The sequence below is a fragment of the Mustela erminea genome, chromosome 8 (genome assembly GCF_009829155.1).
Source record: "Mustela erminea isolate mMusErm1 chromosome 8, mMusErm1.Pri, whole genome shotgun sequence".
NCBI classification, from domain to species: domain Eukaryota; kingdom Metazoa; phylum Chordata; class Mammalia; order Carnivora; family Mustelidae; genus Mustela; species Mustela erminea.
The window spans coordinates 31,822,933-31,840,470 of record NC_045621.1 but is presented as its reverse complement, the minus strand read 5'-3'; the positions used below and the strand labels follow the sequence as shown (position 1 = coordinate 31,840,470).

Sequence of the window (17,538 nt, the reverse complement as noted above, 5' to 3'; positions counted from 1 at the left end):
CCGGGGGCCACGATGCTGACGCTCTAGCCATTAGCATGCAGTTCACTTAGCCCCGTGGTTTGGAGTGTTTGTTTTTGCCTCCTTCTCTTACATGGGCCAGACGAAGTTCCCTGCACTGTGCTCTTTTCACTTTGTGCGGTGGGGGGCGGAGGGGACTTACTTGATGTTCCAGAACTCAGCAGACTGGTGTGTTGGACCCTCCACTTGGATGACTCTGCTCCATTGTCCATCTGATAGATGTTGTCCCGTTTCTCAGCTTGCTCTTATTGTCTCTCCTCTAGTGAACCTTCTTAGACCTCTTTCTATTTGCCCCTGCATATTACCTACTTCCATGTAGAGCTGTCCTTCATACATAAAAGGAATAAGTATGAACCTTCTTAAAATTGAAGGTTAAAAATAGCTGAAGTTCTAAATGAAAGTTTGTGTCTATTGAATAACTTTTCAGGTATATTTACTTATACAATAATAGTGTGTCAAATTATATACAAGCCAATTAATCACATTTTGTCATTTAAAACAATTTTTTCAGAAGTAAAACAACTGAAATTAATTTCTTAATCATTAGTGAATTTAACTTTTCCTTGAGAAGAAATAACTAGCTAGTAGTCGGATATTGTCACTGTTTCTTCTTTTTGGCACATGATGTAATTAATGACGTGTTGAATAACTTTTTGAATTAGAAACTTTCTTTTTCTCAAAGCCTGAGCCATGCACAGAAGCTCTTGGAGTCAGACATGAACATCATCTTTAAGGCAGCTGACAGCAGCCTCTGCGCGTGTGCGGGCCACCCCTGCACAGGGCTTCATGAGCTGTGGCAAGTCTTCAGCCACAGAATCACAGCCGTCTGTCGCTGTGGCTGTGTCGTACTGACTGGTCTTGTGTATGCTTGCTTTCTCTCCCATGTCAGTGCTGCTCCTTTGATGCCCAGGACAACCCAGTGAGAGGAACTGAATACTGAGGAGTGAGATGGTTGAGTTGGATTCGGCTTTGGAGGGCCACAAACCATTGTAATTTATAAGATTTCTTCACCCCTCCTTTTCTACCCCCAAGACCTAGTATTGAGCCTGGTGCGGTGAATGCGTGCATTCTTCAGAGTTGCTGCAGTCCAGTGGGCAAAAAGTCTTTGCCACCTTGTACTCCTCTCTTTCCTGCTTCCAGGCTAGAACCTGGCTTCTGCTCTTCTGTGGAAAAGGTAATGGCCCCAATACAAAGAAGTTCATTTTTAGCTTATTTCAAGTGCCCAGATGCTGAGAATTAGAGGATTTGGGAGGTAACTTGGACGACTCCATTTTCATCTCACGTATAAGACAGCTTTACCTTCCTCAGGTCACAGATCTGCACATTGGTCCAACTTCTGTGGCGGCTGGTTTTGGCACGTGGGTGTGCTGCCGTGTGTTGGTTGTGAACACCGTCCGGTGAATTCCTAGGGAAGGATGCATTCTGGCCGACTAAATCTCAGCCCTCTCAGTGGCCAATCCAGAAGGTTAAAAGGATGGATGGATGGGTGGGTAGAAAAGCAGCGGGACACACTGAATGAATCCCTAGGTGGGTTTAATGTGGAGTAGTCAGCGGAACACGTGGGCGTTCAGAATAAAGGCCTATTTCCCCAGAGCACTTAACTCTGCCTTTGATGCAAACTTCTGTGTTCTTTAAGCCATTGGTATTCAGAGTTTTCTTTTCTCAAGGATAGAACCAATCCTGACTTACAAGTTATAGTTTAATTTCTACCTGCCTGAACTCCTTGGGAGAATTGAGTGCTGTCCCGCTCTAAGGTGATGGAATCAAGTTTCCATCTTGATGGAAGTAGTCTTCTAAGTCATCTTAAAATTCTTAGTAAAATAATTTGTTCTTTCTCTTAGTTGCTGTGTCTTTTTATTTCTGACTTTTGAGCACAATTTCGATGGCTCACTCTCCTGTCCACATACGGAGTGTTCAGTCCAGGCACCTTCGTGGATATTCCTCTCTTGGACGCACTTACGCCTTGATGGTAATCACTGGCATTTCGTTCCAGTGTGCGTTTTTACAGCTGATGAAGACCTGGGCCATTCCCAGGGAATGTGTTGTGTGGGAATGGCTTTTACAGCGTCTCCTGGGCTGCTGTGAAACAACAAACCATTTATATATATACTTCCAAGTAAGATTTGAACAAAGCATCCCTGTTTAAAAAAGAAGTTTGAAACCCACCGTGGTAGAGAAGCAGGAAGTTCATGAATGCTGTATTGACGATGGTTAGATATTCTCACTCCTGACTATATAGTTTCACTGGCTATTCTTTTACATGCCCTGGCTAAGAGTATCTAAGATTCTAGTAACAACAGGCCTCCTGTCACATGGAGTGGCACATTGTGAAGAACGATTGCTGTGAATCCAGCTTCTCGTAAGTCAGCAGTGAGATGCCAAGACTTGGGTGCCCTCCAGTTCTAGTTGTTCAGGAAGACCAGGTACCTAACGGTGTCTTAACACTTCTGGGTACTGGAAATTAAGGACATTTTTCATTAACACTGACTTAAAAGGGAAACTCTTCCAAAACATTGATTGAATTTACATTTCTTAAGTTCTTTGATAATTTGAAGAGTTAATGATAGGAGTTAATGTAATATGGCAGTCCCTTTTTAGTCTGATAAACTCAAATTACTCAACACAATTAGTCACTTAAAATAATGTGTGATGTCTAATATTTTGTCAGGGTAAAGGAACAAAATGAAATAAGGTGTTGCATTTCCCACAACAGGAAATATTATGATAGAGAACAAAACACATATGCATATATTTAGATAGGATATTTCCTTCTTAAGATCTGTCCAACCATCAGTCCATCTACCCATTGGAGTGACTCTGAAAAGAGTTGTTGTTTTAAGATTTATTCATTTTTGGAGTGAGCGTGTTAGTGCCTTCCTCAATTTTTGGGTTGTCTGTGGTTTTCTCACTGTTAGATTCAGGTTAGGCATCTTTGGAGAAATATAGAAATGCTGCTGTCTTCTCAGGTGGCACCCAGTCTCCATTTATTTCGTATCTGATGCTGTCCACTTTCATCATTAAGGTGGTAGGGACTAGGGTATCCTGTAAAGTTATTCCTTCGTCCGTGTGGGAGATCTTGGAAATTATTTAAGTGTCCTGTTCCAAATGTGTCTTCCTACCTATATCTGTATGGACTCATTATTTCTTATTCAATATTTTAATCCATTATAACCATTTCTTATGATGCTCACATTGTCCCCAGTTTGGCAAGTGAGTGTCCTTCAAGTTGGCTTCTGTGTCCTTTTTTTTTTTTTTTTCTTAAAGATTTTATTTATTTGACAGACAGCGAGAGAGGGAGCACAAGCAGGGGGAGAGGGAGAAGCAGGCTTCCCGCCAAGCGGGGAGCCTGATGCAGGGCTCAGTCCCTGAGATCATGACCTGAGCCAGAGGCAGATGCTTAATGACTGAGCCACCCAGGTGCCCCTTCTGTGTCCTTTTAACATGTTCCTGTACTTATTATCCTTCCCTTGCTTTGGGCACAAGAAGATGTTCTCAGGCTTATCTGGAACTTTTCATTGCCCCATTTCTCCATCCTGATTCTATTTGTTAGGGATTGGTGTAAAAGCCAAGATTTAGGGTGTGTTTATTGCTCGTAGGGGTAAGATTTATTTGCATGCCTATGTGCATGCACACACACATTTTCTTCTATTTGTAAGTATTGTGAAGACCGTAAGTCCACAGCAGTTCCTCCATTCCATGTAGACCTTCATGGTTCATTCCAGTTTTCTCTTGGTCCATATTTGTTTGTCTCTTCACCAGAGAAAAACCTGGCTTCTGTTATTCCTATGTTCTTTATTTACTTGAACAGTGCCCCGTTTGTAACCTGACTCCGTCTTTGTCTTTCCCCTTGCAAGTTTACTCTGCTCTTCACTCTGCCTCCGCATCACTCTGCTTACCTGTGCATACCCTCCCCAGCCCCTTAGGTTCTGAAGCTCCTTGCTGAACTTTCTCTTTCCTGATCTGGGGGACAGACGGTGCTTAGGGTGGGGATTTCTGCCTGAAAAGTTCTGGAAGAGAAGGGAAAAGACTATAAGTCTTGAGAAACCTTTGTCAGGATGTTCTTACTAAAACGAAGAAGGGGAAATGGTTGTATACAAGGCATGGAGGAGGCTTTTTCTAAAGCTGGTGATAATATAGAAAACATTTCTGGGCTCCTGTGTATTTTTGGTGGCAGACCTGGAAGCAGGTGTATCTCCAAGTGGCCCTGGTTCCTTTTAGTGAGAAATCTAATTTAGATTGCCATCTGGGTGCTGAAGTTGTACACTGCTACTAAAGAAGTTGTTTCTAGGACTTTGGTGTGTAGAGCTGAGGAAATCAGGGGTTTTTTGTTGGTGGTGGTGGTGGCTTTTTTTTTGTCCTCTTTTAAATGAGAAAACATTGAGTTCATATGGATATTTCCAATTTATATTTAGGATTAGAGGATTTTTACTTCATATACTTGGCTTTATATTTATAGTTCTTTCCTTTACATTGAAAATCTCAGTTCCTAATGAGCTTATGTTATTTGCTTATTCTATGTGTTTTTCTTCCTTTTTTTTATTATGTTAGTCACCATACGGTACTTCATTGATTTTTAATGTAGTGTTCCATGATTCATTGTTTATAACGCCCAGTGTTCATTACAACATGTGCCCTCCTTAATACCCATCACCGGGCTAACCCAGCCCTCCACCCACTCCCCTCTGAAACCCTCAGTTTGTTTCCCAGAGTCCATAGTTTCTCATGGGTTGTCACCCCTCTGATTTCCCTCCTTTTATTTTTCCCTTCCTCCTTCTTATGTCCTCCATGTTATTCCTTATGTTCCACATATAAGTGAAACCATATGATAATTGTCTTTCTCTGCTTGGTTCATTATACTTAGCATAATCCCCTCCAGTTCCATTCAAGTCAAGGCAAATGGTGGATATTCATCCTGATGACTGAGTAATATTCCATTGTATATATAGACCACATCTTTACTCATTCGTCTGTTTAAGGGCATCTTGGCTCTTTCCACAGTTTGGCTGTTGTGGACCTTGCTGCTATGAACATTGGGGTGCCTGTGCCCCTTCTTATCACTACATCTGTATCTTTAGGGTAAATACCCCGTAGTGCGATTCCTGGGTCATAGGGTAGCTCTATTTTTAACTTTTTGAGGAACCTCCATACTGTTTCCAAAGTGGCTGTACCAACTTGAACTCCCACCAGCAGTGTAAGAGGGTTCTCCTTTCTCCACATCCTCTCCCAACATTTGTTGTTTCTTGCCTTGTGAATTTTTGCCATTCTGACTGGTTTAAGGTGGTATCTCAGTGTGGTTTTGATTTGAATTTCCCTGATGGCTAATGATGATGAACATTTTCTTATGTGTCTGTTAGCCATTTGTATGTCATCTTTGGAGAAGTGTCTGTTAATGTCTTCTGCCCATTTTTTGACTTGATTATTTGTTTTTTGGGTGTTATCACGCTACGTGTTTTTCAAAAATGGATCATATGATTATTATAATAAATTAAATGTTATCCTCAGTTTTCTTTGTACTTAAGATATAGCTTACAAAATGAAGTGTATTTCAAGAATTCTAGCTTCCATTTCTATTCCCATCACGCTGTTCCCTCACTGCCTGTATAGGTTATGATTTTTATGAGTTTTCAGTTACCTTTTACAGTTTTTTTAAAATGCGTGTGTGTATTCTCCACGTTTTTGACTCGGGAGTTGAAACTTTACATAAGGTTTTTTCTGTACCTTTTTTTTTTTTTTTTTTTACTTAATCTGCACCTGAAGCTCACTGCCGCCACACAGGGAGGGAGATCTGCCGCTTTCTTTTTTCAGAGCGCTGCTTTGGAGTGCCACAAGTTGATTTGGCTAGTTCCCTTTCGATGGACGTAATTAGGGTCTTTCCAGTCTTTGCTGCTGCACATAATGCCGCAGTGACTAGCCCTGTGCATATGTTATCTGGTATTTTTGCTAGTGTTTCTTTGGGACAGATTGCTAGAAGTATGGGATTATTGGGACAAAGGGTAAATTCGTATGTTTGTTCGATACTGCCAAATACTCCTCCAGAAGGCTTGTGTTCTGGCGTTGTACCAACCCAGCAGCACTGGATGAGAGGACCTTTTTTTCCTGAACTGTGTTCACAGACTTGTCAGAATTCTCTATTTGGGGGACAGTCTTTCAGGAGGAAAATTGTATCTACTGTAGTTTTAATTGGCGCTCTTATGAGCAAGTAAACATATTTTCGTGTTTTAGGACATTTTTATTTCTTTTTCTGTGAGCTGCCTGTTCCTGTGTCTTATTTTTTCTTCAGGTATGTTGGTCTTTTTCTTCTCTGTTTAAAATTTTTTTATGTGTTTAGGGATATTAACCCTTTGTGATGTACATCACACCATTCTTTATAAGTTCTTAAATTATCTTTTTTTTCTTTTGGTTTTTGCCATGTAGATTTTTATGTAATAAAATTTGCTTTTTCTGTATTGCCTATGGATTTTGAGTCCTAAAGTTTCTTCTACTCCATGATGAGGGAGGAATTCCCCATGCTTCCTCTAGTGCTTAAGTGTTTCTTTATTTTACATTCACACCTCTTACCTGTTTGTAATTTATCCTGAGTACATTTGAGGAATAGATCCAGTTTTCTCTTTTTCCATATTCTTTGGAGAGTTTGATACATGCTGTTTTCCAGTTACCGCTCGCTCGCTTGCTTTCTTCTTCTTTTTTTAAAATGATACTGTTTACCTTCCTAAATTTAGGGTAAATGCTTTTTTGGAATCCATGAAAGAATAGAAGAGATCTGAACTTCTATCTTTGGTATCTTTAAAAGATAGAATGATTTTTGGAAGTCCTCTGTTAGAGTGAACAGGTACAGAAGAAAACACGAGGATATCTGAATGGGTCAGACTATTTGAGGAAAATAAAACTTCCATTGTTCAACTCTTGGGAACTATTTTAAGAAACTGGCAAGCACAATCAAAGTTGGCATGATAGTCTCCTTAATCAGCCCAGCCCTCTTAGTCCATTAGCAGTCTTTTCCAGCATTAAAATAAATGTCTTGTTTATATGTAAAGGTAGATAATTAGAAATTGAGGTGAGACCTTAATCATGTAATATATTGATAAGATTCAGAGATATTCCAAAAGGAAACATCTGTACTGTAACTGGGAAGTATATAAAACCTTTAGCTGATGGTGTATTTATATGTTGGCCTTATTTTGTAATTGTTTGTATCAAAGTAGAGGACTCTGTATGTGGTCGGTTTGTCCTGGAGCTGGAGCAAATGTTGGTATCCATCATCCTTTCAGAGCACTTTGCAACTTAATAACCAGTTTCCCACCCAAGGACTTTGTTTAGAGTGATGTATTTGTGAGGTTGTTGATTTTTGGTTTGGTTTGGTTTGGGTTTTTTGCTTCTGTCCTTTTAGAATAACAAAGTCATTCCACTGGATGCCAGCACCTTTCTCGCAGCCTCGGTTTTTGCTCCCTCTTTGCTTAGTTGAACCAAAGGTATAGTTTGATGTAGTAACTCCCACTGTTTGGTAGCTAATAGCTTACTGTCTGTTACGGCTTAGGAAATTAAAAGGTTGTTAAAAATCACTGACCAACATCTTCCCTTTTTTTAGCAAGCAAGATTCCGGGATCCTTAATAGCCTATTGCTTGCTGATTTTTATTTATTATTTTTGAAGATTTTATTTATTTATTTATTTGCCATAGAGAGAGAGCGCGCACAAGCAGGCAGAGTGGTGGCAGGGAAAGGTAGAGAAGCAGGTTCCCCGCTGAGCAGAGAGCCCTATGCGGGACTCAATGCCAGGACCCTGGGATCATGACCTGAGCCGAAGGCAGCGGCTTAACCCGCTGAGCCACCCAGGCACCCCTGCTTGCTGATTTTTAAATATCAACCCATAATCTGCTTTGTTTAAAGATGAGAAATACATATTTTACTGTCACTTTGGGGCATTGGGGAAGCCGAACCATAATCATATGTTCGTTAGATATGTCTTCTCCAGAGCTTCTTTCGTCCGCCAGCACCTTTTCTCTCTCCCCAGATTTTGTTTAGAGAGACTGCTTTCTGCCATTTAGCTTAGTCTTCTGTTATCACTGATTGCAGGAATGCCACAGATCGACATTCAGTGTTCCAAGCTTTTAAATAAATGATAGAAGGACAAATCAACTTCATCAAGGCCCCAATCGAGAACTTGGATCTTGAGGAGTTACTTTGCTTTATGCTGGTGTTGAATAACTCTGGCCTCATCTTGACCCGTTTGAGAAAGCGGCGCTCTCGGTCACGAGGGTGACGTAGCCGTCGTCTCCTCCCTCCTGGAAACAACTCTGAGAACTGCAGGCGCAGGCGGGGTGGGGGTCAGGAATCTCCTTGCCAGGCGTTATTCTAGGCCCGACAGGCCAGAGGTGAGGTGGCAGCTAGTGTTCGAGGACCCCTGGCCTCGCTGTGCTGCAGCCCTTGCAGGCCGTCTGTGCCGCGGGTGTTCGCCCCACTTGCCCTCTTGCTCTTCCCTGTTTCCTCTGTTCCTTGAGAAACATTTTTCTTCTCGGGAGAGGATCTGACCTCGGTTAAGTTGGTGCATATCAGTGTGAACTTAAGAGATGCTTTGATTTTTAGCTGCCTTTCTAATTATGAAGGAGCAGAAATATGGTCCCTTTATAACAATTTCAGGTATTAACACAAAGAATGGGGGCTAATTTGGTGGAATAGAAAAATCTCCCTGCCCTCTGACACCGTGCCTTCGTGAGAGCCATGCTCTTATGTGAAAAACGCATCTTCAGGAAGAGGCGGAAGGAGAAACGTGGGCCCACCACACTGCCCAGGATACTAGCAAATACAGGCAGTTGTTTCCTTGCCTTACTCTAAAGGAAAACTGTGACTGTAGCTTCAGGATTTTTATTTCTTCTGAGTTGATACTGAAGGCCGTAAAGAGTAAGCACTGGAGCAAAAATATCAGATAAAATGCCTTGCCCTGAACAGTTCCAGAATGTCCTGTTTCTACGGTAAGACCTGTTTTGCTGTGTCTAACGTTCGTCAGTAGCTGGTTTGTCTCTTATCAATGCTGTGATCTCAGCCACTGAACTTGGCACTCACCGTCCGGAAGAGAAACGTTTCTGATTATTCTCTTAACTCCTAAAGGCTCCTGGCTTGTTTGAATTACATTCTCTGAACAGAGACCTTCTCTTAAAATTATTTTCCTCGGCTGCTTTGAAGCATTTTGTTTTCCCCCACCAGTAGAACTAAACAAGGTAGTAGTTGGTATAGTGCAAGGGAAGGTATTTCTTAATTGGTGTCACACAAGATGGGATCCGCATAGTCCTTATTAGTGTAAGTTTGGGGTTTGTTGCTACCATTGCTAGAAGTCTGTTGTTGAACACTTTGATATATAATGAGCTAGACAAGGATTCGATTTTTTTTTTTTTTTAAACTTGTGTGGTATTACTTTTGGCCAAGGGAAAGAAACCAAGAAAGAGCAAGAAGCAATGTGTATTGTAGAAGCCCTCTGTGTAACAGTGGGTAATTGGAAATGACTCCAACATAACATACTTTTAGAGTCTGGCAACACTATGGCACATACAATGGAAATGCTAAAAATCTCTTTACATGTATGAATATAAACTAAGTTGAAATGCAGATCCTGAAATGGTAGAGACACCATTTAAAATGACAGGAAGAGTACGTTCTGTTAGACCCTCGGATGTGTGGTCAGCTGTGGCACAGTGAAGACAACCCTGGATGTTGCTCCTGGTGATTTAGGACTCAGTCCTCTCGTGGCAGTGTCTTCATCTCTAGTGGGAATGGTGGGGTATGTCCGCCTGGACCACAGAGCTGTTGAGAGTCCGGTAAGCTTGGGACAGCATTTTGGAATAGCTCCTCTCCAGAGTAAACCCAGGGCAGATTTCAACTCTGCCCTTCAGCGAGGTAGCCCTGGAGACAAGAGTCTCCGTCCTGCTGCTGCCCGACTGGGTGATTTTCCTCTCCTCTTTGGTACCGTTTTCTCATCTCTAAAACAGAGCACGGACAGGGTCTTCAGAGCCCTCGCCAGTGTGCAGACCCTGCGGGAGTGTCTGTGCCTCGGCAGCAGGCTCTGCCGCGAGTTCGGACAGACCTGCCTTTCTTTCTCGCCTGTTTAGTTGGTGTCGCTGTGGTGCTGACTGAGCTGCTCATGTTACTCTAGCTTTGTCTCGAGAATCTGGAGTTTATTCTTGAAGGGTGCCTGTGTTGTGTGAGATCAGAAAAAAGTAGTTCTCTTTTCCCTGGAAGGCCTGGGGGTTTGTTTCGTTTCGTCAATATTATGTTGTATTCATAATTTTATAGAGCGTACTTGGCATGTCCTAAGGTTAGAGGTTGTCAGGTTTTGTTTTGTTTCGTTTTTTCCCTCTCAAGTTTTGGTTTATTTATTTTATTTTAAACCAGAAGGAGTTTGCAAACATGAAATGGACAGTTTGACCAAAAGGTTGAGAACACTATCCTGTAGGCCATCTGTGCCTCTGGGCCCCACACAAGGAGGCACCCCTGTCTGTGGCCGCGGCACCTTCAGCGCGCTGTAGCCGATACTGTTGCTCGCCTTGGGCAGGTCTCCTAATCTCCTTGTGCTTCGCTTTCTCCCCATCTGTAGCTTGCTTGTCCTCAGGGGCTTGGCCAGGGCTGCGCTGGGACTGAGGAGGCACTGCCTTTTCTGGGGATGGAAGGAGAGGAGTAGAAGGCCGGGTACTCTGGCTTTAACAGTCTCTGTTTTCTTTCCGTTTTCTCCTGCATTCCCTACCTGTCTGCAGTAATCAAATTCTGCAACTAAAGCCCATCCAGCATAATTACACATTGGAAGTTCTGTTCACTGCACTGTGGCCAAAGGTCTGAATTTGAATAGTAAGTTAACTAATTGTGAAATTATAGATCTAATCTTATTTATTCCATATTCCCATTTTTCCCCAATTAGCCCTGTAATAATCTGTTATTTCACTGTAATTGTGGAGAAATTAATAAAGTTCATATTTGGCTTGAGAAATTGTCTCCTTAAAGGATTTTATAGGTGAAAAACTAGAAAAGAACCATTTTATCGGCCCAGGAAGGCAGGTGATCCATACCTTTTATTTCTGAGACTGTAATTCTAAAACCATCCTATGAGTGTTTAAGAAATGTGACAGTTTGGGGGAAATGACTTACATGTCAGATAGTGGCATTATTTTAGAATAGGAATTTCAAAACCAGTAGAGATAGGGCACATTTTAATCTGGAGTTAAAAATCCTTTAGTTTGTATTTATACAAGTAAATTTGAGCCTGATTTAAAATCGTTATTGGGGCGCCTGGGTGGCTCAGTGGATTAAGCCGCTGCCTTCGGCTCAGGTCATGATCTCAGGGTCCTGGGATCGAGTCCCGCATCGGGCTCTCTGCTCAGCAGGGAGCCTGCTTCCCTCTCTCTCTCTCTGCCTGCCTCTCTGTCTACTGTGATCTCTCTCTGTCAAATAAATAAATAAAATCTTTAAAAAAAAAAAATCGTTATTGGATGGATCACATTTAAATTCTTCGAACATTGCTGACCACCTTCAGGTTTTTAAATACGAATGTGTATGAGAGGCATGAAAGATTAAACTTTAAAGTAGATCTTAAGAAATGTTAAGTGATATCCATGGAAATAAATGGCACATTTTTCTATACAAAATAAAACTGGGAAACTTCGGAGTTCTGATTCTAAAAACTTATCATAAGGTTGATTGTGGTGATTTATTTTAAAAGGTGCTTTATTGAAGACATTTCTCCTTTTTATTCGAAGACTAGATAATCTGGGCTCTGCTGATTACTTTTTAAGAATAAAGTCTCCAGGATCCAGTAGGGGTTTTGTCTGTCCTGTCTCGATAGGATGTCGCCAAGAGCACAGGTGTCCTCCCTGGTCCCGTGCTGTGGGGCTGAGCGGGCACCCGGCCTCCTCATGTCCGGTTGCCTTCGCTTTAAGAGTTAATGATGTCTGCAGGTGTGTTGGGATTAGCACTGTAAAGTTGTGTAAGGGCTTTTTCTTTCTTTTGATCTTCTGAAAGGGATGAAAGATAGCCATTAAACTCAAGGGATTAGGTCCCTTCTCTTTAAAGACTTTAGGTACCATAAATATTTCACTTCAGATGTAAGGTGAAGAATTGTATACATCTGAGGGAAAATGGGTGTTTTATATTACCAGTTGGAAATTATTCAGTCTCCACTTACAAATTACGTGATCTTTGTAGAGGTATTTTCTCCCAAACTGTAGTGGACTGAGATTGGGGGAAATAAATTATGCAGGCATATATCTCAGTTATTCTGATTGTTTTCTGTTCTATTCCTACCTTTTTTTGTTTTTTTTTTATAAGTTAATATGTTGCCTACATCGTGCCTCCCCCTTGCCCCTTCGGTTCTCCCCACTTTGTGTAACTCTAATTGTACGCTCAAAAACTCTTGCCTTGAAAACTTGGAGAACAACCAGCCATGCTCCCATGTTCAGTTTAAGTGTGTACCCAGTTTTTGTGTGTGTGTGTGTGTGTGTTTAAGCCCTTTATTTTGTCCTTCCTCTTCCTTTAAACTGACGCTACTCAGAAAAGGAAAGGGAGGGTTGAGGTGCTGGCAGCAGAGTTAGACAGTTGTGGTTACTCCACGCCCAGAGAGCTGGTGGGAAACCGGGAGACGCGTCCTGTGTAGGGAAGGGAAACATGGTTTGAGCCCTCTTCCACTCTGACCTGTGCCCCACTCTGTGCTGTGCTCTGCTGGCTTCACTCGAGAATGGAACACTGGGGATTTTTTGTCCTTTGTGTTTTTCCTAGGATGGACTGTTGCACCATGGAATCGATTATTTTATATATATCTAATTGTATTTGGAATTAGGGATTTAGGACAGGTAGGCTTTGGTAGGGCCACCCCCTGGGACCAGCCTGTCGAGTGATTATTCCTGTTCTGTTACGCATATTACATCATTGGTCATTTAGAACAGATTTAAAGCACACTCAGTTGACCCACTGGTCCCTTGTATCAATAGAATTATGCATTTTGTATTTATTTGTATTTAAGCCAACAGTGATGGTTTCTCTTTTTTGCTCTGACACATGAGATGTACACTCAGTCCTTTCTCCGAGTTCCTGGCCTCTTTTAATTTTGTTCTTACCTTTCTTTGGAGAAAATCGGGGTGATGAAGGCAGGTAACAGTGTGTAGATTTGAATCCCGAAGTGTCTCAGTGATGTGAAGAGAGGGAAAAATAAAACTGTAAGTCAGATGGTTATTAGAGATGGCGAACTTAAGTACCAGATGAATTAGTTGAATATAGCCAGTGGCAGGGGTTGAAGATTAAGGCATTAAGGGCCTCATGCTTGATAACCTGTGCCGCGTTCGGATTAGGGGTCTGCTCAGTTACCGCCCAAAACCTCTACTTCCGATGCTTCATAAAATTACAGGAGTGACTCGTTGTGGAAAGCTTATCCAAACTTTGGGCCTATAATACGACTCTAAAAGAAAGACAGGGGAAAAAGAAACTGTGAAAGGTGTTTGGCAACGAGCAAGAGTGGGAGCTCACAAACTCTTTGAAGGTCAATTAGCCAGAAAATGTGCTAAAGACTGGGTGCTGGGCTGCGTTACTGGCCGAGAATTACCCCCAAGGTCCTCAAAGTGGTCCTGCCGCTTGAGCACAGAGAGACAATTATAGACCTCGAGGAGATGCTACAAAAGCTTTAATTAAGGGACTTACTTACACCCCACTAAGTTTTGGAAATTAAATTCTTGCTTGTGCTTAACTGATGTTTCTTTTGTCTGGGCTTCCACATGGATTTCAGCAAGAGAGTGCTATTTCCCCCCGGGTCTGTTTTATGTTGGAGGCTGTTTCACTGTGATGGATACCAGCAAAGCGGAGCGCTTAATCCATGTCAGGAACCAGGTGGAAAAGTGGGCTGAGGGGCTTTGTGCCGTGGAGTGTTGGGGGCACAGGTTGAAAATTGGAGTCTTTACAGCAAACCGGGAACTCTTTTTGGGCTTAGATACCTGAAGAGTAGGCAACTGTATTTTTTAGAATTTGAGTTTTAGATTTCCCATTCATAGGACAACATGGTTTTCCTTGAATTGACAACTTTGTCTCTGGACCCAGCAGGCTGCTCTTTCTCCAGAGGCACCTGTTTGGTTTTTGTTGAGGGGCTTAGAGTGGCCTCTGACTGCCATCCGGGTGTGGTTTTTCACAAGCCCAGACCCAGACTTTGGCTCTATTTGGATGTGACTTCTTCCGGAAAGGCTGGTTTAAGTTGCCTCCTGTCCCAGCTCTAGAGTGTTAGGATCCATCCCTCCACCCGAGTTACTGAGCACAACCACAATGCTGCTGATGGGAGATGCCCTTGTCTTTGAACTTGGGCCGAATTGCCTTAGCAGGTGCATGCCCTTGTTTTGGTAGTGAAGCAATGCTCTCTTGACTGCCTTCTTCAGAGCGGTTCCTTTCTGCTGCAGAGTTTGTTTGCGACCACTCAGTCTTGTATTTTCTTTTAGGATTTCTAGTCCACACCCATCAGTCAAGTCCCTTCTGTGTGCCTCTCAACTTGTGCATGTGAAGAACAAAATTTGCAGCCTCACTCTGACTAAACAGAGAGGAAGCAAATCCTAAGGGCTTCCTGTCATCATCTGACTTTGTGAGAAATGAAAAATGGCAAGAAAATGATCATGGTCGTCATAGGCTAAAGTGTGCGGTTTTCAGCAAAGTTTATACAGAAATCCATTAGTGAATGTCATTGTTACATGCGGGGAGGGAGGGGAGGATTAGCACTGGTTGAGAGGCCGAGGACCCCTCTGGCGCCCTCTCGGTTGGAAAGCAGCTCCTCTGCAGTGAAGGCCCTCCGGCTGGGGTGATTTGGGGTTTGACAGGGGCTCTGACAGATCTGTGTGCGGGGCGGAGAGCTGTTGATATTGACATCAGGTAGAATACTCTCCTACTTGAGTATGTTTTAAATAATGCAACATACAGATTTCAGTTTTCTTTGCTTTTCTTCGGAAAGAGGGAAAATTGTAATAGGGACATTTTGTTTGATTGAGACCCGACTGGTTAATGAGCTAAAGCCAAGTGTGGCCCAGACTTCTGGAGAAAGGGGCAGAGATGGCATTATCATGCCTGCTCACTGAAGAAGAAGGTAACTGGTTGCGCTAAAAAGTGCTGATTCAAAAAGTTGTTTTATGAAGTAAAAATTCTAAGTTCTTATCTCTTAAGCTTTATTTTGCTAACATTGTTAGAACTAGCACATCTGGCTTAGATTCTAAAATAGTCTGGTTTTATGCTTCAGTTAAAATGAATCCAATCAAATTGGAATTTCTAGATAAAAAGGAAGGATTTTGATACACATGAGGATTCTTAAACATGACAAGGTTACCAGAGAAGACCTTAAGCTTCCTTTCTGGATGACCTTTAAAAATAGGCTGGTTTTGTTTTTCGTTGTTGTTGTTTTTTCCAGTTAGTGAAGGGTGTTCCGCTATAGTTCTGTAAAAAAAGGGGTGACGCACGGTGAAGTGAAGGTTTCCTGATTCTTGGTTACACAGCTTAGCATTAATGCTTTATATCAGCTTCACTTTTTTGTCGTTTGAAGATTTGGGCCAGGGAGAGGGGCAGAATTTTGTAAATTGGGTTTTTGTTTTGATAGTGTTAAAACAGGCCATCTTGGGACACCTGGTGGCTCAGGTCATGATTCCAGGATCTTGGGATCGAGTCCCGTATCTGGCTCCATGCTTAGCCCGGAGCCTGCTTCTCCCTTTCCCTCTCCCTGCTGCTCTCCCTGCTTGGGCTCTCTCCCTCTGTCTCTGACAAATAAAATCTTTAAAAATAAGTAGACCATCTTTAATAGATTTAGTGCTATTCATATCTCACTAAGGCTCTACATTATCAGTCCAGTTGGGTTTCTGTGTTTTTTGAGTTCCCTCTCTGCCCTGTCCCCAGATGTGGAATAATGTGCAGGGCCGTCTATTTCAAAGGCAGTGCAGTGAAAGTCTTGCTTTAATAAGACAGTGAGGCAGAATTGTTTAGTTTGAGGGATTGTGGGGAACAGGCCACCTTCTGTTCCAGCTCAGGGTGCTTTGGGGGTTAAGAATGACAATTAAAAATGTTTTTCAGGAATATAAACACACATCGTCCTAGGCTGACTGTGAGGTAGGTGGAATTGTCCTGCGTCTTTATGGTGTGGCTGGTACCCACGACTTGTTAGCAGCATGTGCTCCCCCGCCAGTGCTGGATTTCTTCATCCTGCTGACCTTGGAGCCATTGTAGAGACTCAGCAGTTTATTCTTTCATAAATAATGCACTCACTCTGAAATGGCAGGCTGCAGGCTTGTGGCCCAGCCCTGCTGGGTATTTTTAGTTCATTCCGGTAAAAGTTTTGGTTGAATCAGTTGGGAGCTGTGGGTCTGATCCCTTTTCAAGTTGGTGGCAAGTGAAATGAGTCAGCCTTTTTTGAATCTTGAGTAGGGCACGAGCACTGAAGCATTGATGAACTCTTGTGGCCCTCGTCAGCGAGTATGGAGTGGGCCCGGATGGTTGCTTGTTTTTAGCTGTTTGGACCTCCGTAACAGTTCCTGGTTCGCTGAGCCCTAGCCCTGTGCATTGAACCCAGAAGAAGAGAGCACTTCCCACCTGTCTTAAGTAACTCGGGGCTCACCCCATACTGGTTTGGTGCTCGCCTTTGCGAGCGTGGGTTTTACGGAAGGTGCTCTGAAACTACTGAGAAAGTTCTTTCTCCAGCAGGAATGTGGGTTGCATTATGGTAGCAAAGCTTGAGCCTGCCAGTGACCATGCAGCTTGTTTGTCTGTGTAATAAGGTAGAAGAGTGAGTTTTGAGTCGTAAATGGATTCAGGGTGGACTTTTTATCCAGCAGGTAGGACTATGGAAAAACCTATTTCAAAACAGGTTCTTCCCATGCAAGGTCATCAGTGTTACATTTCCTTTCTCCCCTTTGTCATTCCTCCCCGCGGAGCTCCCCAAGACTTCTCTAGCTGTGCTCCTCCAGCCTCTTCTGCCTTCCTGGAGCCCCATGATTAAAACAAACAAACAAATAAAAACACCCACAAAAACAAAAACCCGAACAGGGCCCTGACTTTCATATTTGCCCTTAACTTTTTCCTTTTAAGAGTTTCTTGCTGTAATACCAAATATTTCAAGATTAGAAAGTATGAGGATGGCACTTTTATTTCTTAGCCAGTGGTTTAAAGAACTTACTTTTCCAGCAGCCTAATGAAAAACTTAGGTGTTAAATGTCTGTTGATGCTTTTGCCAGGAGAAACGTTGATTTCTGTCCTCTTTTTCAGGCCCGGCTTTCTTCCCTGGGAGATGCGCAGAGATCTTTGCCAGGGGTCAGAGCATCGGGAAGCTTGGGGTCCTTCATCCTGACGTCATCACCAAATTTGAGCTGACCATGCCCTGCTCCTCCCTGGAAATCAATATTGAGCCATTTTTGTGAAGATCGGGCTCCGCTGTGTGACTCTCTCCCTGAGTGTCCCCTTCTCCTTCCTTGGTGTCCTGTAGCCCTCCCCACAGAGAGTATCCATTTACGCTTTAATGTTTAATAAAGTAGAAAGCGATTCTG

General features: G+C 42.6%; 1 protein-coding gene across 2 annotated transcripts in view; it reads left to right on the top strand.

Annotated features, from left to right (window-relative positions):
• Positions 1–17,538, top strand: part of FARSB (phenylalanyl-tRNA synthetase subunit beta) — a 71,729-nt gene extending 54,191 nt beyond the window's left edge. For both annotated transcript variants that reach the window (XM_032354951.1, XM_032354950.1), the window contains one exon: positions 17,261–17,538. In XM_032354951.1, the coding sequence (XP_032210842.1) occupies positions 17,261–17,412 (152 nt within the window). In that variant the 3' untranslated portion in view covers positions 17,413–17,538. The remainder of the gene's footprint in view (positions 1–17,260) is intronic.